We start from the raw sequence: 19,920 nt of genomic DNA, 5'->3' as shown, positions 1-19,920 counted from the left end.
CCAACCATTGCAGCACACTGCAGAACGTGCCATAGTCAAGAGTGATACCCCCCGGTATCTGTCGATGAGCTTGCTAGTGAGGAGCTCCTGGACTCCGGCATTGCTCTTAGCTCCTCTTCTCCCTCTTGTGCCCAAGCCTGGGTCGGTTGGTCCGCGCGCCGGTCTGTGAGTGAGGTCACCCCGTCAAGTCAAATCAAATTAGTCCGCATTCCCCGCCGCCGCCTTGGAACTCTCGCGATTTGCAAGAGAGAGAGAGAGAGAGAGCCTTTGAATCACTGCTGCTCTAGGCCTCACGCAGGAGCTAGCCCTCAGTGCTTTTTCTTCTTTGTCTTCTCCTCCTTCTTCTTTTCTTAACCCTCCTATTGATCACCCTCTGTCCCTGTCATCTGGACTGTCTGGTGCTGGGGCTCACCTTTCTCGTTTCAATTCCTGACTCTGTTTGAAGATTTTGATCGTCCTTTGTCTTCCCCACCCTTTCTTTGCTTCTCTTCTCCTGTTCCCTAAAATAATTAATCCTAATTTGATTGCGCCCTCCATCTGTCGTCGGATTCTTGTTCCGTTCGCTTTTTTTTTTATTCCTGTCTCACCGTTGAGATCTGATAATCTCTGCTGTCCCCTCCTCCCATCCAGACCATTGGTCGCCCGTTGTCGGTCTAACCAGATTGGCACTTATCATATCTACATCTGCGCCCCGCCTCACCCCCCGGTCCCCTCCCAGACTACACTATGCCTTCTCTCGAACACCCCACCCAGAATGAGGCTCGGTTGCTCCTTGTCTCCAATCGCCTCCCAATCACCATCAAGCGGTCGAATGATGGCCGGTATGACTTCTCCATGTCCTCCGGTGGGTTGGTCAGCGGACTCAGTGGTTTGTCCAAATCCACCACCTTCCAATGGTACGGCTGGCCCGGCTTGGAGGTCCCCGAGGCCGAGATTGGAGTTGTCAAACAACGCCTGAAGGAGGAGTATAACGCGGTGCCGGTATTCATCGACGATGAACTGGCTGATCGCCATTACAATGGATTCTCCAGTGGGTCTCACTTCTCATCCTATCGGCTTACGGAATGGAGCCGGTCATTCGTTCAAGAAGTCACCTGCTAACTGGTAGTCACTCCCTCCAGATTCCATTCTTTGGCCTCTCTTCCATTACCACCCCGGTGAGATTACCTTCGATGAGTCCGCCTGGGAGGCCTATAAAGACGCCAACCGCCTCTTTGCCAAAGCCGTGGCGAAGGAGGTCCAAGATGGGGACTTGATCTGGGTTCACGATTACCACCTAATGCTCCTTCCCGAAATGCTGCGCGAAGAGATCGGCAAAACCAAGGAAAACGTCAAGATTGGCTTCTTCCTCCACACCCCTTTCCCTAGCAGCGAGATCTACCGAATCCTGCCGGTGCGGAACGAGCTGCTGCTCGGTGTCCTCCATTGCGACTTGATCGGGTTTCATACCTATGATTATACCCGGCATTTCCTGAGCGCTTGCTCGCGACTACTGTATGTACCCGAGACCGTTGGCCTCTTGGCGGCTGTGCAGATGCTAATATTCGAGATCCAGGGGACTGCCAACCACCCCGAATGGTATTGAATTCCAGGGCAAGCTCATCTCCTGTGGTGCCTTCCCGATTGGCATTGACCCGGAGAAGTTCGAAGAGGGCTTGAAGAAGGAAAAGGTGCAGAAGCGGATTGCGCAGCTGGAACAGAAGTTCCAGGGCGTGAAGCTGATGGTCGGTGTTGACCGCCTCGATTATATCAAGGGTGTTCCGCAAAAATTACACGCGCTGGAGGTGTTCCTGAGTGACCATCCGGAGTGGGTTGGCAAAGTTGTTCTGGTTCAGGTTGCGGTTCCCAGTCGACAGGACGTGGAGGAGTACCAGAACCTCCGCGCCGTGGTCAATGAATTGGTGGGCCGAATCAATGGCAGGTTTGGTAGGTTGCGCTTCGCATACAAGTTTAATGTCTATGCTGACTGAGAACCAGGCACCGTTGAATTCATGCCAATTCATTTCCTGCACAAATCCGTCAACTTTGATGAGCTGATCGCCCTATATGCGGTGTCTGACGCTTGCATCGTTTCGTCGACTCGCGATGGCATGAACCTCGTCGCCTATGAGTACATTGCAACTCAGAAGAAGCGCCATGGTTCATTGGTGCTCTCGGAGTTCGCCGGTGCAGCCCAGAGTCTGAATGGCAGCATTATCATCAACCCCTGGAATACCGAAGAGCTGGCCGGTGCTTACCAGGAAGCCGTGACCATGAGCGATGAGCAGCGGGCCCTTAACTTTTCTAAATTGGACAAATACGTCAACAAATATACCAGGTACGATTCTGTCTCGAGACTACTGAGAGACCCGAAACTAATTTCATTATAGTGCATTCTGGGGGCAGTCCTTTGTGACTGAGCTGACCCGCATATCGGAACATTCAGCGGAGAAGTTCCTGGCCAAAAAGGCATCTATCAGTTCGTCCTCCGAGAACGGGGAGCATACGAACGGCGTGACGGCTCCGGCCTAAGGATGGGCAGCGTTATGAAGTCCATGCTGCTGCTTGCGATGAGTCCTTTTGGCGAACGGTCGAGTAAAAACGGGGATGCGTGAATGAATTAGACATAGGTTTTACTGGTATCTGAGCACCAGGCGTGGCGAAACATGGGTTTCTTTCTTGCAGATTTATATCTCGGTTCTCCGTATGGAATATTACAAGAGTGATCACTGCATCTGGGTCCTAAGTTCTCGGGTATGGCTGGACAAAAGGCATGAGGCATGAACATGAGGCATGGGAGGTGTTTGATTGGGTTACTGTATATGGAGCATTGTATAGATTCCCCGGCCGTTGATCTCTCTACTTCAACTCTCCATGGTGTTCGAAGGTCGGCTTTTTTCGGGGGTTCGAGGCGTTAAGAAGGACTCTACAGTTATTTTGTGTCTAATGTTCAGAATTTATCCAAATGCATGTTTTATCCATCAACAGACTGGTCGGTCTTCGCCCATCTTAAGCGGAATCGCGGCGCGGAAAGCCGTTGCAAACAGTGCAAACAGGCCCGAGATTTTAGAAATTCTCGGCCAACTCCTCCGCCGCCGCGATGCTGCTCCGGTTGCTAAAGTCGCCTTGCACGCTCCTCCTTCCGTGATATCCAGGGTCATTCGCTTCCAAAGAGCTATCTCGCAGAGCGGATAGTCTTTCTCCGTATCCACCGTCCCTTGAGCTCAGCAATTCGACCCCCCCGTGGTCTCCGATACCACCGCAACGCGACGTCTCCCAATCCCCGTTCGACTCAGCTCAACCCAACTGAGCATCTGCACCAGCTCACCAGGCATTGAACCTCGGCGTCACCCATACCCATCACCGTCATGCGTCCCAGCACTCTCCTCCGGGCCCTGCAGCCCCTGCGATCCTCCATGATCCGCACGACCACCCGCACAGCCGCTCCGTCTCTATACCACTCCGCCATCACCCAGCACGCCCAACGAGCCAACATCACCACCACAACCCCCGCCAACAACAACAACAACAACAAGAAGAAAAAGAAGAATCCGAACAATCACAACGCCCCCTCTCGGGAGCCCTGCCGCCCTCCCTCCGCAAATACCCCTACACATCCAAGATCGGCACGGTGACCACCGTGGGCCGAATGAACCGCACCGTCCGCGTCAGCCACCGCCACAGCGTCTGGGACTCGTACATCCAGAAGTACTACCCCAAGGAGACGACCTTCCTGGTGTCGGATCCGCGGGACTCGCTGCGCGAAGGCGACGTGATTGAGTTCTCGTCTGGGTATCCCAAGAGCCGCACCGTGCGTCACGTCGTGGACCGCATCATCGCTCCCTTCGGATCTCCCGTTGAGTCCAGACCGCCTGTCATGTCCCGGGCTGAGAGGGATGCGGAGCGCGAGGCGAAGAGGGCGGCTAAGTTTGAGCGCAGGGAGGCGAGACGACTCGAGAGTGGCCAGGTTGATGCTCCCCCGAAGGAGCATGTTGGGCGCATTCGGAGGTTGGTGCTTGAGAGAACTCAGTAGATGATATACTTGAGGGGGGCTAGAGGGGGAAGGTTTGTCTAGATTGGGGGGGTTTGTTGTTGCTGTGTCTGGTTGGGTGATCGATGGATGGACGCCCGGTTTCCTGCTGTTGTTCTATTTTCCATGTTGTATGTAACCTTGTGTATATTACTATCTACCTATTCATGGCATGTTGGATATGCAGCAGTGCTCCGTAGCTTTGGAGGATGTAATCATGTATTTCTGGATAACCCTTAAGTCCATGCAAACGATCATCAGTTGGTGGCATTGAGAAGGGGCCAAACTACGCCAAGTGATATATAGATGGTAGCCCCTGCACTTTTCCCGCAGGACAGCGAAAAAGATCTATGCAACACTATTATGCGAAAATATCTAAACCCAATAAAAGCTTGCGTCATCCAGCCTCCAATTAATTACATATTATTACCCCACCAGATTCGTACCTGAGACTCCAGGTGACAGACAAACCGAGTAACAGCAGTCCGGGCAGCAAAGCCGGGCATCCCTCCGCCGCCAAGGCCGGTCTTTGGGTCGCGAGTCACCCCAGCGACTTTGGCCGTTGTTTACAGTACCGACTCTCCCTCATCCCTCATCCCTCATCCCTCATTCATCATCCCTCATTCATCCCTCTCTCTCTCCTTCTCCCCCCCTCTCCCCCTCCCTCCCTTTCTCTCTCTCTCTTATTATTGAACTTCATTCATCATCCCTCGCCACCCCACCTCGGACCGCGACCGCGACCGCGACCGCGACTTTTACAAACCCCATCCACCCCCCCCCCCCAGAACAGGCCTTCTGGCGATCCCGATTCCGACTCCCGCGTTTGCATATCTAACTGATTGTGCGACCCTGAACAAACATTCAATCCAGCCTACCCACCCACCCACCCACCCACACGACTCTCCGCCGGTGCATGAGATCTGCGATCGGTGCCAGAATCAAGGTGTGTGTTTGATTCCTCGCTATTTGACTGCTGGTGGGGACGGAGGATCTTGAGGGTGTCTTGTCTGGATTTCAATGATCGCCGTTGGGCTGGAATTCAGCGCATGCTTTCCCATGTTATTCGATTGATCGCGGATCGCTAATCCATCGCCTCCTCTCGCCATTCATAGTGCCTACCTACATATATTAAACCACCACTATCATCATCATGGCCGAGGGAGAGGAGGATTTCTCTTCCCTGCCATTGCCCGACCGGTTCTCGCATAAGGTTCGTCGTTCGTCCGTCTACTTCCGCTCCTCCGCCAACCCAATCGGTGATATGCAACTTTGGAGACTGATGCTTTTGGGATCATAATTTTTGTAGAACTGGAAGGTCCGCAAGGAAGGATACGAAGATGCGAAACAACAATTTGAGAAATCCCCCGACGAGTCGGACCCGGTATTCGCGCCGTTCACACAAGACCCTGGTTTGATGAAAGGGGCGGTGGCGGACTCCAATGTTGCGGCTCAGCAGGAAGGTCTGGGGTCTTATTGCGCGTTTTTGCAATATGGTGGTGTCCAGGCCTGTACGAGGTAGGTTGTTTGTCAATTCGTTTGGGGCATTCTTTGAGGTGTTGTTTTGGTGTTTTTTAAGGAGGGGGGCTAATGAAGTTTTGGAATGAAGAACCCGGGGATACACCGTCTTTCCTATCTGCGAGAAAGGCCTTCCGTCTACGAGACCCGCCGCCAAAACGAATGCGATCGAAGCCCTCTTGTTATGTGTGGAGTTGGATAAGGCCGACCCGGTCATCGAAGAAATGCTGCCCGCGCTGTCACACAAAGTCCCGAAGGTTATTGCGGCGGGACTGGCGGGGTTGAGGGCCATCTATCATGCTTTCGGGTGCAAGATTGTTGACCCCAAGCCGGTGTTGAAGGCCCTGCCGAAGGTCTTTGGTCATGCCGACAAGAATGTCCGTGCGGAGGCCCAGAATCTCACGGTGGAGCTATACCGGTGGCTCAAGGAAGCTATTAAACCTCTCTTCTGGGGCGAGCTCAAGCCCGTCCAACAGCAGGATTTGGAGAAGCTGTTCGAAAGTGTGAAGCAGGAGGGCTCGCCCAAGCAGGAGAGATTTACGAGGGCGCAGCAGGATGCAATGGCAGCGGCTAGTGCCGTCCCAGAAGGAGGCGACGATGAAGTTGAAGGTGGCGAGGAGTATGGCGAGGAAGAGGAAGAAGGTGAAGTCGATGCTTTCGATCTCGCCGAACCCGTTGATGTCACTGCCAAGATCCCCAAGGACTTTGTGGATCAGCTATCTTCGTCGAAATGGAAGGACAGAAAGGAGGCCCTGGACGCTCTGTACACGGTACTGAACGTTCCCCGCATCAAGGACGGACAGTTCGATGATGTTATCCGGATGCTGGCCAAATCCATGAAAGACGCCAACATCGCCGTGGTAACAGTTGCTGCCAATTGTATTGATCTACTGGCGAAGGGTCTTCGCAGTGGATTTGCGAAGTATCGGTCTAGCATCCTATCGCCGATGTTGGAGCGCCTGAAGGAAAAGAAACAGAGTGTTGCGGATGCCCTGGGTCAGGCCCTGGATTCCGTCTTCGCCTCAACGAACCTATCAGAATGTCTGGAGGAAATCCTCGAATTTTTGAAGCATAAGAACCCCCAGGTCAAGCAAGAGACGCTGAAGTTCTTGATCCGTTGCCTTCGTACCACTAGGGATGTCCCTGCCAAACCGGACGTCAAGTCGATAGCTGAGGTGGCGACCAAGCTTCTAACCGACTCTAGCGAGGTCAACCGTGCCGGAGGAGCTGAAGTTCTGGGAACCTTGATGAAAATCATGGGAGAACGTGCGATGAACCCCTACCTTGACGGGCTTGACGACATCAGGAAGACGAAGATCAAGGAGTACTTCGAAACGGCCGAGGTCAAGGCGAAAGATAGACCCAAGCCTATCATTGCCCCCCCGAAACCCACATCTGCTGTTGGAAAGAAGGTCATCGGCGGAAAGAAGCCCGCTCTGGGAGCCAAGAAGCTGGCACCCCCGGCTCCTGTCGAAGAACCAGCAGCAGCCCCGTCACCCCGGCCTGCCACAAGGTCCATTCCGTCAAAGCTCGGTGGGCCCCCCAAGCCCGGTGGTCTACCCGCCCCAGGCGGCCTCAAGAAGAAGCTTGGCGGTATAGGAGGCATAGCATCCCCACAACGGCGAGTCATGTCGCCACCGTCGGAGGACCAACCACCGCCACCTGCAGCTCCCAAGTTTGGTCTTGGACGAGGACTTGCAGGGCGTCCGATAGCAAAGCCCGCAGCTCCTAGTGAGCCTGCTCCCGCTCCCGCAGCCCCTCAGTTGAGCGGAATATCCGCCATCGAACGGGCCGAATTGGAGGAGCTGCGTCTTGAGAAGGACCGATTCCTACGGATGATCGAGGACTTGAGGTCCGATAGAACCAAACTGAACTCACAAGTAATGGAACTCCAGGACCAGAATGCCCAGCTCATCGAGGATCATACGAGGGATGTTCTGAGCATCAAGGCCAAGGAGACTCAACTGGTGCGCGCACGCAGCGATGCAGAGGCGGCAGAGCAAACGGTCCAAAAGCAACAGCGGGAGATTGACCGCTTGAAGCGCGAGTTAACCAGGGCACTCCGTGCCAGTGCTGCCAGTCCCCCCTTGCCGGATACGCTTGGCTTGCCTATGTCGGATGCGGGATCTGTGTACCAGGACCCGAGTGGAAGCAGCTACGGTCTGATGTCCCGGGCTAGTCTTGGGTTGGGCGCACGACTCGACAGCTCACGGCCGCGCAGCTATGCCTCGGCCAGCCCAAGCGAAGAAAAAGAAAACAACGGCCTGGACTCCCCGGGACTGGGTAGCCGAGAGGGACTTGGCCGGCGGAAGCTCAGCCCTACCTTCGGCACTGGCTACTCCGGCCTGGGAAGCCCAACTCGGTCATCAATCCTGGGGTCGGGCAGTGCCTCAGGCGAGGACCAAGGTACAAGGAGCTCCGAGCCCGCAGAGAACTGGAAGAGAGCCGCAGAAGTCACCAGCCAACTGAAAGCAAGAATCGAGCAAATGAAGGTACGCAACTCCCTCTCCCCTCCCTTCCTCTTGTCCCTTGTCTTCATCACCTCAACAAGCCTTCAAATCACTAACTCACTCCCCCTCCCACAGGCCAGACAAGGACTCACACGACCCCCCACCCAACGTTAACGACTTGAAACGAATGAACACGATTGATTCCATCCATCATCCATCACCCTCCTCCAAATTCCGCATCAATTCTAGCTTCGTCTGAAGTGTTTCCATTCTTTTCTTTTCTTTTCTGCCTGCCTATATTTGTACTCGTTTCCACAAACAAAAAGAAGTGTTTCATCTCATTTCTTCTTTCCTCTCGTCTTTCTTGGGTGGTGTGTGGTGTGGTGGCTGGCTCTTCCGGTTTTTTTTTTTTTTTTCTATCTTTCTTTTTCTGTCTTCTTCTAATTCGGTTGCGGACCTTGACAAATAGGTCGAAAGGGATGCAAAGCAAAGGGAAAAAGGGAAATGGAACGGGAGGGGAGGGGCATCGGTTGCATTTTCTTTCTTATCTTTTTCTTTTTCTTTTGTGTTGTATGGGGTTGGGGACCTACCTACATTACCTCCTGGTACTACCTACCTACCTACTACTACCTATTCTTCCGTGTGCTGTTTCATACCATACCATACCATGCTGTTGTTGTACCACCTGCCTTTCTATCTTTACCTTATCCTTATCCTTATCGTTGTCTTTATCCTTGCTGTGGTGCTAGTTCATTGCACTGTATAGATCCTTTCTTGTACCATTTCACTCTTGATTTATTTTAGTTTTCTGGTATCGAGATGTGTTTTCGGGTGTTGTGACTTGGTCTGTGGTGTGAGTGGATAGACAGATCTACGTACCTACTGTACTCCGTGTACAAGTGTCAGACAGACTCTTGGACTTCAGACTCATAGAGTATTAAGAGGAGAAGAAAGAGAGAGAAATAAAGAAAGGGAAAGATGAAAGAAGGAAGTAGTTTCATGAAAAAAGTTAAGTAGGCCTTAGGAGAAGAGACTTAATGCTATGGTGGGTAGATAGATGGACAATGTATGGTGAAGCTTTGGCTAGTTAGTAGATATAGATATGTAAAGCGGTGGACGGAGGACTTGGTGGGATGCAACCAACTACTAGTACTTCAATAGTTACTACCTTGCAGACCAAGCGGCGAGCCAAGCAGCTGTCATAGAGCAGAGCAGGAGAAAATGATGGTCGAAGCTTATGAATAATAGGCGCGAGGATCACAGGACTACAAACTACGACTTACAGTACAGAAGCAGACATCACATGAAATGCTCATCATCACGACAATCAACACCAAGACATCCAGACAGGATGTCTCTACATGTAAAGACCTTGACCAGGCCGACACGACAGGAGGTTGATGTCCGAAATAGCATTCATGGATGGGGGGGTATCTGCAACGTGTACATAGAAAGAGAAAAATGACAAAAAAGTATAGTGACGGTTGGGGTTGTAGGTAAGAAACCATCCACAAGATTGACTAGATGGATTGAAATTTAGGCAAGGATGATGCAGTTGTAGTGTCTGGCGAAGAGGCGGCCTCTCACACCCACTAACAACCACATGAGCATCCCATCTAAGCTAGAAATGCCATCAAGTTGCTTTGGTATCTCCGAGGTCGCTCCCATAAAAACACCGTGTGCCCCTAAGAACTTTTTTGATGGGTGAGAGACGCAAGGAGTCATTAGGATTCGTTGAAGTAAAAAAAAATTTCTTTTTTAAAAGTGTTATCCTGTCAGAGCTAAGCTAGCTTAGACACGGATGGCACCCTCAACGGCCTTGCGCTTCTTCTCCTGGCGGGCGACAGCCTTGGCGCCCATGATACCACCACCCCAGTGGCGGCGGGACTCCTCGTACTTGTCGGTGTATCCCTCCTTGACGGCGGACAGGAGCTTGGCGAACTCAGACTTGTCCTCGGCGCGGACCTCGGTGAGAGCGAGGACGGCAGCGGTCTGGAACGGGCTAAATTAGCATGGACGTTTTGGTAAGTGGGTGGTTGGACGCATGGATGCTCACCTTCTTGTGGACGACGGTACCGAGACGAGCCTTGCCCTTGACGATGGCGTAGGGGACACCCATCTTGCGGCAGAGAGCGGGAAGGAAGACAACCAGCTCAATGGGGTCAACGTCGTGGGCGATCAGGACGAAGGAAGCCTTCTTGTTCTCGACGAGGCCGACAACGTGGTTGAGACCGTACTTGACGTTGTAGGGCTTCTTGGAGACATCCTCCTTCTTCTTGCCCTCAGCGACGGCGGTGGCCTCGGCGAGGAGACGCTCCTTCTTCTCGGTCTTGGTCTCGGGGCGGTACTTGTTGAGGAGCTTGAAGGCCTGGGCGGCGGTGTTGCGGTCCAGGGTCTGCTGGAACTGAGCGATGGAAGGGGGGACCTTGAGACGGAGGTTCAAGATCTTCTTCTGGCGCTGCAGACGGACATACTCGGGCCACTTGACGAAGCGACCGAGGTTGCGCTTGGGCTGGATGTCCTGGCCAATGCCGAAGTTGCGGGAACGCTTCTCGATGAGAGGGTTCTGGGGGAAACGATTAGCGACATCAATCTTATCGAGAGAGGGTTTTAGCTGGTTAGCACATACCTTGGCAGCCTTCTTACCGCCAGCCTTACCCTGGGGGTAGGGGAGGGGAGCAGTCTTCTTTCCGGACTTAGGGGCAGGCTATCATTGAGAAAAGAAGATCAGCAATCGCGTCCATCTGCTGCATCTTCCTTGAACTCTAAGAGAGAACACTCCTCCAGTAACCAGTTTCACCCGGTTACTGAATTCGTGACTCCAGCCAAATCATCACTGGCGCTCGCGTCCCGTGAAGGATTTGAGCGACCAGCGGAAATAACGCTTCTCGACGGTGCGAGATAAAAGCGGACGAGATTTCTCACGCCATGTCGCAAGCGTAGTCGATAGCCCTCTTGCAATAAAGAGATCGCAACTGAACAAATCTATGTGCTTACCATTTTGTCGACTGAGATCGGCGTTGGGTGACGGGATTGACAGAGAAAAGAAGGAAGAACTTCGTTGAATTTCGTGCGTGGAAAAGAAAAGGCCCCGTCGCCTGTGTGGGCCGCGGCCGGACTAACCTTTCGCCCGCGACCCGGAAAGTGCAGGTCACGGGGTAGGGCTAGCCCTTTTTTTCCCTTGGGGCCTGAGGCGTAAGGCAAGAATCTGGGTCACGCCGTAGAGAGTAAAAAGGCATGTGACGGTTCCCCTCTCGATAATCAGTGGTGGTTTCTGAATAGTTGGGTATGCTATGCTCCACGGAGTAATGGGTTGTTTTGACCAGAAAGCCCCACTGGAGTTGGTTAGAGCATCTTAGTTCTATGTACCTCACACATCTCATACATCCTCATCCCCATGCTACCAAATCGCAAAAAAAAACGCCATGCCCATGCTTAGCTACATCCCCTCTCTCAACTGCCAGCAAACCCGCCCCATCCTCAGCCAAGCAGCCATAAAGAAACCCCAAGTCATAACAAATCATAGCCAAGAATCTACCCCTCACGATCTCACCTCCAGCCCCCAAACCCGCCAGCCCACCCCTCCCTATCCCCGCACTAGCTGCCTGAATAGCCTTCTTCTTCCCCATATTACCCTCTTGATTGCGCACGCCGGCGATGATCTTTTCGATGTTCGTCTCAACTACCACCCCGCCCACAATCATCTCTCCCAACACCGCATGCATAGTCTCGTACCCAAAGATAAGATCCAGCTCGCAGACATTCTCGAACATGCGGTCCAGCGACTCCACGAAGACCTGGATCAGATCGATGAGCGCGAGTGGGGATTCCGTCGATGTGGATATCATGATGAAGGATAGTGTCGCATAGGTACGGTAGGTAATTTGCGTAGGGCTGTCTGAGGGGCCATTTGCTTCGCTGGAACGCGCGCCGCGAGATAGGAGGGGAGGGAGGGGGAGGAAGTTGCAGGCGCTTGGGGGACGCTGGGCGACGAGGTTGTAGATTTGCGCGATGAGGGACTGTTTTGTTTGGGTGTCCTGCATGTGTGTGGGGTAAGTAGTTAGTTAAGGGTTCGTTGTCTGGTTTGGAGGCGAGGGAAGGAGGGGGGAGGGGGGAAGCTCACGATCTGTGTGTAGAACTTGGTTAGACGGGGCTGTCCGTTATTGTTGAAGACGAGGACGGCGCTGATCATGATGACGGATTCTGGGGGGCGGAAGACCCTGGCTGATGGTTCAAGATGTGTCTCGAGAGGAAGAGAGTGTCGAAAAAGAGGCGACTGGGCGACTGCGCAGTTGCAAGCTATCTGCGTCGGTCTAGACCCCGGTTGAATGTGGATGTGGATGTGGATGGAGTCGATCTGACGCTGTCCCTCACTTGCGTTGCTTATCGGCCCGCGGCGGAGATTCGGCAAAGGTTCCTCCTTGTCGGGCCGCGCTCGGCAGACTTTCTTATCCCCGAGATAATTTCTGGAGAAGCTGTTCAACAGCATCAACGAATCCGCGAAGTACAATAGGACGCCGCAAGGACTCAATCCTCTCACAATTCCACCATGAAGCACCGCCTCCTCACCCTCACTTCACCCCTCACCCTCCGACCCCTCCCATCCCCCATCCCCTCCACCACCCACCGCACCCTCACCACAACCACCGCCTCCACGCCGCATCCCCAACCGCAACAACCACAGCAGCAGCAACAACAACAACAGCAACAACCACGACCACACCCCACCAAACGCCCACTCGCCGACCTCTCCCCCACCGAACTCAACAGTTACTGGGACACCCAAGCCCCAACCGCCTCGCAACTCGCCTACGCCGACAAAGTCTTCACCCCGTCGCGCCACTCCCCGATCAAACTATGGACGCTAGCCAAGTTCCGCACGACGCCGATATCGTCGACAACGCCCGAAGTAGCCTTCTTGGGGCGGTCGAACGTCGGCAAAAGCTCTCTACTGAATAACCTGATGGGCGCAGAGGTATGCTACACGTCATCGAAACCGGGGCGGACAACAACCATGAACGCGTTTGGGATCGGAGGCACCAAGGGCGGGGAATCCAAAGTCGTGCTTTTGGATATGCCCGGGTACGGAAAGGGGAGTCGCACGGAGTGGGGGGATGAGATTATGAAGTATTTGAATAAAAGGAAACAGTACGTTGCATCCATCTTCCATTCCATATCCTGTCCTATCATAATACCATATTGCTCGAGTCATTGCGGAGAGGGAGGTATGTGTTAAAGAACCAACTAACCAACCAACCCTTTACCAATCCAGACTCCGCCGCACCTTCATCCTAATAGATGGCCTGCACGGCATCAAACGCTCAGACCTAAACATGCTCGAACTCTTCCGCGAATACGCCATCCCGCACCAAGTGATCGTGTCCAAGGTAGACAAGATCCTCGCGAAGCGCAGAAACCAAGTGATGAGCGGCGTCACGGAGGCGAACATCCTTGGCGTGCGGAAATCGCTGCGGGATCTGAAAGCGATCATCCAGCCGGTTGGTCGGTCGGAGGGTCCTCCTGCGCTGGGCGAGATCTTGACCTGCAGTTCGAGTGTATCCGGGAACCATGGCGATCATTTGGGGATGAGCGCTATCCGCTGGGCCATTTTGGCGGCCGCCGGGTATGATGGGAGGATGGAGGTTAGGGTGGATCGTCAGTCGGATGGGGAGGGTGGGTCTATTGCTGCTGATGCTGATGTGCCTAGCGCTGAGGCTGAGTCGAAGAGGGAGACGAGGTGGGATTTCTCTTGACTTGATACTGACTAACAGAGATACTGTTGCTTTGGACAATATGTATGAGCCAGAGGGGTGAGATCGCAGCACAGAGTAATGTCGTCATAATGTGGCATTTGCTGCCCTACACACGCGGCAAGATTATTTCTCTCTCAGGTATTAGCATATCTTACTTGAGCATGCTGGCTCGTTCTACTGCTTGCATCAGAAGAGCGACGGTGCCGGATATTACGCACTTACCAGCGTGATGACATTATGCTTGGGGTTGTGTGCTCGTATTGTCTGATGGTCTGGAGATAAATACTACAAGCTCTCGATTTAGCAAGCGTATGAGCTGCACGGTTGTCTACGGACTTAACCACGTGCCCTTCTTCGTATATGCTGTACTAGGGCAGAAAAAGATGCCGCTCAGCGCTCGATTCTACCTACGAAACTCGCGCTGGCCGTCGATAGAGATGCTTGGTGAAACTATCGATGTATATACCCATATTTACCTCAATCTACACGAGGTAGACTCTCGTCGTAGTTAAGATCAAGTCATAATCGTATTGCAGATAAAAACCAGAGTCTATGATATTCAATTATAAGATAGAGAAAGGGGTATTCGGATACGTCGACTTGTATGCATGGAAGTGTGGATGTGATGTGAGTTAACTTCGGCAAACGGGTTATGTGTGGAACGACGTATATCGAACGTAACGGACAAACGACAGCGTTTGAGGGAATCGAGAATCGAGGTGAGAGAGAAACGGAAATTAGACAAGAGGTTGATTGAATCCGTTTTGAATGCCAAAACGCCTGTCCGTCATGATGATGCATGTCAAAGGATGCTGATCACGCTATGCAAGTCCTCGTAAAAAGGGAATTATAATTCCATTGGGTGGGTATCGTAGATGTTTCATGGCTCGAGTAGGTTGAGAAAAAAAGGTAGAAATAGAACGTGAAAAAGAAATCGCCGATCGCTGTTGCCTTGCGCAGAGAATGAAGACGCTAGAGGGTGATATTCCTTCAGCCCTTGAGGTACGAAGCGAGACAAGGGTTTGTAGCATTAGGCGTCGGAAAGGTCGTAATCCTCGTCGGTGTCACTGACTTCCTGGCCCCATCGATTGACGACGACGCGCCTTCCGAGCTGCTCACTGGGCACTCCATCGCGTGAAGCTCCGAAGTCAAGTACCTAAGACTAGTTAGCAGGCAGCAACCTGGTATGACTGTATGGGACTCACCTCGATGTAGGTCAGACTATCACGCTGCACTGCAGCAACGCACCTACGGTCATTGAATTTGACCTGCCACACACCACTCAGATCGGTGAGCAGATCTCTGACGCACTCCCCCGTACGCACATCCCACATCTTGAGGGTTCGATCCGAGCCGGAAATGACTTTCTGACCATCATGCTGGAAGCAGGTGATGGCGCCAGTATGGGCACTCAGCATGTTTTTGCACTGGCCGCTTTCCGGGTCCCAGATTCTCAGAGTGGAATCCGCAGCGGCGGAGACTAAACGGTCGCATTTCAGGTCGAGTAGACCGACAAGAGAAGTATGACCCTCCAAATTGTAGAGGATGGAACCGGTTTCCAAAGACCACACCTTGACCATGTTGTCCATAGATCCACTGATGCAACGGTTCCTCTTATGGTCGAGGACCACGCTATACACTTTCAGTGTATGCCCTTGAAGCCGATGAACAGTCTCGCCAGTGGAAACTTTCCAAACCCGCACTGTACAGTCATAGCTGCCGCTCACCAACGTGTCGCCATGCGCTGCGATCGCCCTAACAGAGTGCTGATGGCCGGTGAGAACACGAACAAAGTACGGGCAATCCGCATCGTCGGCGTGGGGTCCGCTCTGGTAGTAGCCCGGATCGCCCGGTTTAGGAAGCTTCCATACTCGAAGGTTCGAGTCACGAGAGCCTGTGATGATCAGTGGCTCCTTTGGCATCATCTCGGGGGTGCCATCAGGTTTTTTCCCCACTTCCACCGGTAAGACAATCTGCAGGCAGCGAACGGTTGAGGTATGGCCGTGGAAGATCTGAGTGCATCTGGCTTTTTCGATGTCCCAAACCCTGACCGACCTGTCAGTAGATCCGGAAACGAGGGTGTTGCCGTGATACTCGAGTGCCCAAACACCACCTTCGTGGCCCTCAAGCGTTGCCCTCAGCTCACCGGTCTTCGTGTCGTAGACGTTGATGTTCGTGTCATCGCTTCCAGTCAAAACCTTGTCAGTGTCAAACTGGAGACAAGTAACCACATGGCGGTCATGTGCGCGGAAGGCGATGTGCCTTGGCTTGACGTTGGGCTTCATCCAGGCCTTGTGAATTGAATGATGGCGTTGATAAAGGGATTTGTAAAGATGGAGTCCACGAAGAGACGGGATACCGATGTCCGGATACGGGACCGCCGCAGCCGCAGCGTTCGCAGCAGCGTAAGGACCCTCTGCCGCAGAAACTTCTTTTCTCCAGTCCGAGGACTCAGAATGATCCGTGCCACTTGAAGAGATCTTCCGTTTCGACAGCTTACGACTAGAAACGCGGGTGCAGGCCTTTCTTTTAGGCCGGCGACTCACGGACAGGGTTCTTTCACTTGACTCACCAAGTGAAGAAAAGGGGGGAAGAGATGATTCAGGATCAGGCTTGATGAAAGGAGAGTGACTCATATCTTTCTCATAGTCTTCACAGCCACCCGGATATTGCCACCCCCAGCCTTCCCTGATCGCACGATCCAACTCCCCGGTCGGAAGAACGTAACCATCTCTATCAAAAAGCTCCTTCCAGGATTTTTCGTCAGAGTTTATGATGTGCCTCCACTTCTTAGACACTTGCGCCGCACGGCACATGGTCTTGGCGTCAAAGTATTTCACAATGTTGAGACTGAGCTCCAGCGGAAGAAGAGACAGAAAGTCACACTTCAACGCCGGGTTGACGACATCAGCGACAAAATGCAACGTCTGCTTCGGACATCGCCTGAGAAGTTGATACATCATATATGTTTTCATGCTATCGGGCACCGAGTCGAAAAAGTCCAACACATTGGGGATGTCCATCAAAGAGGCCGGGCGTGGCACCATGGGGCCTGCGGGGAGTTCATCGGGTTTGGCGACGTATGACGCCTTTCCCTTCGAGTCACCGACCCGTAAGGGATTCATGAACCGAGTGTCATTATTGTCGAGGCTGGAGTCCGTGTCTTCCTGGTCTTCGGCGGAATCGAAAGAGGATTCGGCGTTCCCCGCATTCATAGCAGCGACCGGGGACAAACTCGGGCTCGGTAAGCACATATCTTGGGCCACGACGTTATCGATAAAAGCAAGCTGGGACGCTGACTCGGTATGAGGAGGTTGAATTTCGTCGCCGGGAGCATCGTAACCAGAGTCTTGGCTTGTAGTGGCATGTCTGAGATCCGATTCGGTTCTTTGAAACGCAGGCCTCGCAAAAGCAGCTTCGATGGGGCGATCGTTCGGTCTGTTCTGATCTTGAGCAGCAGACTTAGTACGCAAGGTCTCTTTTCTTGTGCCGACTGACTGGGAAGCCCCCTGAGCTTCGACTTCCGAGGACAAAGGAGATCGAAGCAGCGTCTCCCTGCGTGGGTTACTAGTGCTGTGAACCCTCCGCCTAGACAAGATCCCATCCGTCGCGCTGTTACTGTTGCTTTCCGTTTCTGGGGTCGCTAAGCCCGCGACGGTGGGGTGTACGGGGGTAGAGCCATGGGGGCGGACCGAACGAAACGAAGGTTCCGATGGCACACGAGCGGAGCGTGCCCGCAACGATGCCTGCTGGGATTCTGGAAGTCGACGTTTGGAGATTGACAGGGGGTTTTGGTTCGAGTTTCTGTGTGCGAGACGTCGAGACAGTTGATTTTCAGACGTATAGGAAGTCACGGATCGGACCAAACCATTGGACGCCCTGAGCGCGTCATCCTTTTCACTCAACTGTGGCAGTTAGTTTTAAATACCCGAAGCGGCAAAGACGTAAACGAAAGCAAACAATTCAGGATATCAACGCTTGTCAGCATCAAGGACAACGTACCTCGTTGAGAGTGCTTGTGGTATCTTCAGGCTCGTTGAAAATGACTGATTTTCCACCGAGTTCGAATCTGATATTGCGTAGCGACGTTGGTGTGGGTGCCGATGCTAGGGGGTATAGTTTGGGATCCAAATCTCGCGTTGCGCGGGGAGGTCTGATGAACACGGGGGGGAAGCTGGTGGTGGTGGTAGTTGTCGTGGTGACTACTGTCGTTCGAGTAGCAGGGGCAAACGAGAATTGGCCGATCGAGCCGCTGGGCGACCCCGAGCCAAGACCACGATTGCTTCCGTCTTCCTCCATTTTGAGGATGGCGGAGGGTTGGAGGTACGACTGATGTAGTGGGAGATCCGAGGGGTAGGATATGGGTATGAAGAGGCGCGTGTGGCGTGGTACAGGCGAGTCACGTTTAGACAGTTCCGATCCGATGAGGCTGTGAGTAATTCGGCGTGTCAAGGAGCGAGAACAAGGACGGGAAGGAGGTGGTTGTTTGAGGGGGTCGGCCAGCCTCACGTTGAGGCGACTAGACTAGTCGGTGTCCAAGAGGGCCGCCAACACGGTTGGGGTTATACAGGCCCGTCAAGACCATCTGAGTGCCGACGGAGATGAAGGGGGGGGAGAGGAGGGGGACACTGTTAGAACATGATGGAGACGACGGGGTAGGCAGGTTGCTTGAGTGGAGAGAAAACAAGCAGTGTAACGAGTGAACGAGGGCAGGCAGTGGCGTGCTCTGCTGACTGACAAGACAAGGAGGTGTTGGGCGGCGGAGAGGGAGAATGGAGAATGATCGAGGGACTGGGAGGGAGCTGAACCGAAGGTGGTTGGTCGTGCCTCCTCTTAGGCTCTGGCTGGTTTCCGGCCTGGTTCGTCGGCCGGCTAGCCCAATCTGGCGGCTTCCCGAGGCTGGCGGTCTCCGTAATCAGATGGGAGGCAAAAGAGGATCCTAATGCTGTCTGTCGATATCTATCTAGTCCGTATCTCGAGACAGATTAGATAGACCAGAGAGATAGACGCGTGATAGACAGACTCAAAAGCCAGGTGATGGTGGGAGACGGACAGTAGATAAGTACAGAGGATCGACCGGGATCACAACAGGGTGAGCAAAGTAAATAAATGTAGGGGGGACAGACACAGCGAAACAAAAGGAAAAAAAGGGTCAAGGGAAAAAAAGTTAGACTGATCGAGGAGAAAGGCCAGGCAAGGCGGGTTCTGAATTTGCCGTCCTGCAGTTGTTGCGTTGCAGGTCGACTCCCTCGCCCAGCGCTCGGAGCACTCACTCCCCTTTAGCCCTTTGGACCACTCCGGCTGGCTGGGAGGAACCCAATCAGCCGGCTCTCTGGGCCATCGTCACGCCGTCACGCCGTCACGCCGTCACGCCTCACGGCCCTACGTCGCGACTCGCAGGGCGGTGCCTCCCGGTGAGGGAAGTCCCTGGTCCGGCCCCCACCACTGTACACCGTCCTGTGGATAGCCGCTGCCCGAGCGAGATACATAGGCGGTCATATTGGACTAATCGGACTACACAAACCCACATCTCTTCATCTTTGAGTCTTTGACATTTCTCGCTAAAGGATAGCCCGACGGACGCGCATATGACAGATCTCAGTCGCTGCGTCTTTTCTCCTCCGCGGGTTTCAAACTATCCTCCTCCTCCTCCTCCTCCTCATCAGCATCCCGGCCGTGATGTCTTTCTTTGCCACCCGCCTGACCCTCACGTGATATGGTGGGGTCCGTCGTATTGCCAGAACCCAGGAATCCAGAACCTCGTCGGTGTTTTTTTTTTTTCGATGTCCGGGCCCTCGGGGCCATAAGATCCATCCATTCATCCCATCATGTCCTGTCAGTCAGCTGCTGGAGCCTGGGGAAGGATCAAGAAACGGAGACAAAGAGTAGGCCTTTAACAGGCAAAATTATAGGCCGCCCGTCCGATCCATAACCTTACGGCCGACCCTTTCCATAGTTGCCTTCAATCCTAAATCCTTGACTAAGGCCGCCCCAGGCAATTGCGGGGAAGCGCCGAGATATGGCGACTAGACTATCTATGTATCGTCGCGATGGCCGTGCCGGGCTCACGGTGCTGGCAGCCTGGCTGGTTCGTAGTTTCATCTACCGCGGGACTTGGCCTGTTTCAACTTTCAACGCTCCACCCCCGGTCTTTCTTGCCGTTGCTGGAGTAGTTGGAACATGCAGTTGCAGT

General features: G+C 53.4%; 7 protein-coding genes across 7 annotated transcripts; 5 read left to right on the top strand and 2 right to left on the bottom strand.

Annotated features, from left to right (window-relative positions):
• Window positions 1-632: 632 nt before the first annotated feature.
• Window positions 633-2,682, top strand: BO70DRAFT_180702 (glycosyltransferase family 20 protein). Its single transcript, XM_025538436.1, has 5 exons — window positions 633-1,030; window positions 1,122-1,494; window positions 1,556-1,926; window positions 1,978-2,317; window positions 2,370-2,682. Exons 1-5 carry the CDS (start codon window positions 727-729, stop codon window positions 2,509-2,511), a joined length of 1,530 nt encoding a protein of 509 aa, XP_025401948.1. The 5' UTR covers window positions 633-726; the 3' UTR covers window positions 2,512-2,682.
• Window positions 2,683-3,093: 411 nt separating this feature from the next.
• BO70DRAFT_359847 (uS17 family ribosomal protein) lies at window positions 3,094-4,031 on the top strand. Its single transcript, XM_025542633.1, has 2 exons — window positions 3,094-3,427; window positions 3,469-4,031. The coding sequence occupies exons 1-2, from the start codon at window positions 3,348-3,350 to the stop codon at window positions 4,010-4,012; spliced, it is 624 nt and encodes a 207-aa protein (XP_025401947.1). The 5' UTR covers window positions 3,094-3,347; the 3' UTR covers window positions 4,013-4,031.
• Window positions 4,032-5,159: 1,128 nt separating this feature from the next.
• BO70DRAFT_286792 (putative spindle pole body component) lies at window positions 5,160-8,148 on the top strand (the record flags this gene model as incomplete). The annotated part of the gene is made up of 4 exons (XM_025539213.1): window positions 5,160-5,219; window positions 5,316-5,524; window positions 5,616-8,016; window positions 8,110-8,148. 4 exons carry the CDS (start codon window positions 5,160-5,162, stop codon window positions 8,146-8,148), a joined length of 2,709 nt encoding a protein of 902 aa, XP_025401946.1.
• Window positions 8,149-8,313: 165 nt separating this feature from the next.
• Window positions 8,314-8,874, top strand: BO70DRAFT_180687 (uncharacterized protein). The gene has a single exon (XM_025538435.1). The coding sequence runs from the start codon at window positions 8,479-8,481 to the stop codon at window positions 8,776-8,778; it is 300 nt and encodes a 99-aa protein (XP_025401945.1). The 5' UTR covers window positions 8,314-8,478; the 3' UTR covers window positions 8,779-8,874.
• Window positions 8,875-9,765: 891 nt separating this feature from the next.
• On the bottom strand, window positions 9,766-12,166 carry BO70DRAFT_369286 (60S ribosomal protein L7A; the record flags this gene model as incomplete). Its single annotated transcript, XM_025544673.1, has 5 exons — window positions 9,766-9,966; window positions 10,031-10,540; window positions 10,604-10,681; window positions 11,625-12,011; window positions 12,098-12,166. 5 exons carry the CDS (start codon window positions 12,164-12,166, stop codon window positions 9,766-9,768), a joined length of 1,245 nt encoding a protein of 414 aa, XP_025401944.1.
• Window positions 12,167-12,500: 334 nt separating this feature from the next.
• BO70DRAFT_385578 (translation initiation/elongation factor MRX8) lies at window positions 12,501-14,134 on the top strand. Its single transcript, XM_025545750.1, has 2 exons — window positions 12,501-13,122; window positions 13,247-14,134. Exons 1-2 carry the CDS (start codon window positions 12,524-12,526, stop codon window positions 13,725-13,727), a joined length of 1,080 nt encoding a protein of 359 aa, XP_025401943.1. The 5' UTR covers window positions 12,501-12,523; the 3' UTR covers window positions 13,728-14,134.
• A 623-nt stretch (window positions 14,135-14,757) lies between these two features.
• BO70DRAFT_350768 (cell division control protein Cdc4) lies at window positions 14,758-18,026 on the bottom strand (the record flags this gene model as incomplete). The annotated part of the gene is made up of 3 exons (XM_025541713.1): window positions 14,758-14,883; window positions 14,933-17,632; window positions 17,730-18,026. 3 exons carry the CDS (start codon window positions 18,024-18,026, stop codon window positions 14,758-14,760), a joined length of 3,123 nt encoding a protein of 1,040 aa, XP_025401942.1.
• Window positions 18,027-19,920: the final 1,894 nt, after the last annotated feature.

The sequence above is a fragment of the Aspergillus heteromorphus genome (assembly GCF_003184545.1).
Source record: "Aspergillus heteromorphus CBS 117.55 chromosome Unknown BO70scaffold_5, whole genome shotgun sequence".
In the NCBI taxonomy this organism is placed as follows: domain Eukaryota; kingdom Fungi; phylum Ascomycota; class Eurotiomycetes; order Eurotiales; family Aspergillaceae; genus Aspergillus; species Aspergillus heteromorphus.
The sequence above is the reverse complement of the archived record's forward strand: the minus strand, read 5'-3'. Positions and strand labels throughout refer to the sequence as shown.

Excerpts from the sequence above, each read along its gene's own strand:
- BO70DRAFT_180702 (XM_025538436.1), top strand. The coding sequence starts at position 727 with ATGCCTTCTCTCGAACACCCCACCCAGAATGAGGCTCGGTTGCTCCTT. Across the intron at positions 1,927-1,977 it reads CCGAATCAATGGCAGGTTTG|GCACCGTTGAATTCATGCCA; the intron begins GTAGGTTGCGCT and ends ACTGAGAACCAG. Across the intron at positions 2,318-2,369 it reads TACGTCAACAAATATACCAG|TGCATTCTGGGGGCAGTCCT; the intron begins GTACGATTCTGT and ends ATTTCATTATAG.
- BO70DRAFT_359847 (XM_025542633.1), top strand. The coding sequence starts at position 3,348 with ATGCGTCCCAGCACTCTCCTCCGGGCCCTGCAGCCCCTGCGATCCTCC. Across the intron at positions 3,428-3,468 it reads ACCACCCGCACAGCCGCTCC|CCAACATCACCACCACAACC; the intron begins GTCTCTATACCA and ends ACGCCCAACGAG.
- BO70DRAFT_180687 (XM_025538435.1), top strand. The coding sequence starts at position 8,479 with ATGGAACGGGAGGGGAGGGGCATCGGTTGCATTTTCTTTCTTATCTTT.
- BO70DRAFT_385578 (XM_025545750.1), top strand. The coding sequence starts at position 12,524 with ATGAAGCACCGCCTCCTCACCCTCACTTCACCCCTCACCCTCCGACCC. Across the intron at positions 13,123-13,246 it reads TATTTGAATAAAAGGAAACA|ACTCCGCCGCACCTTCATCC; the intron begins GTACGTTGCATC and ends TTACCAATCCAG.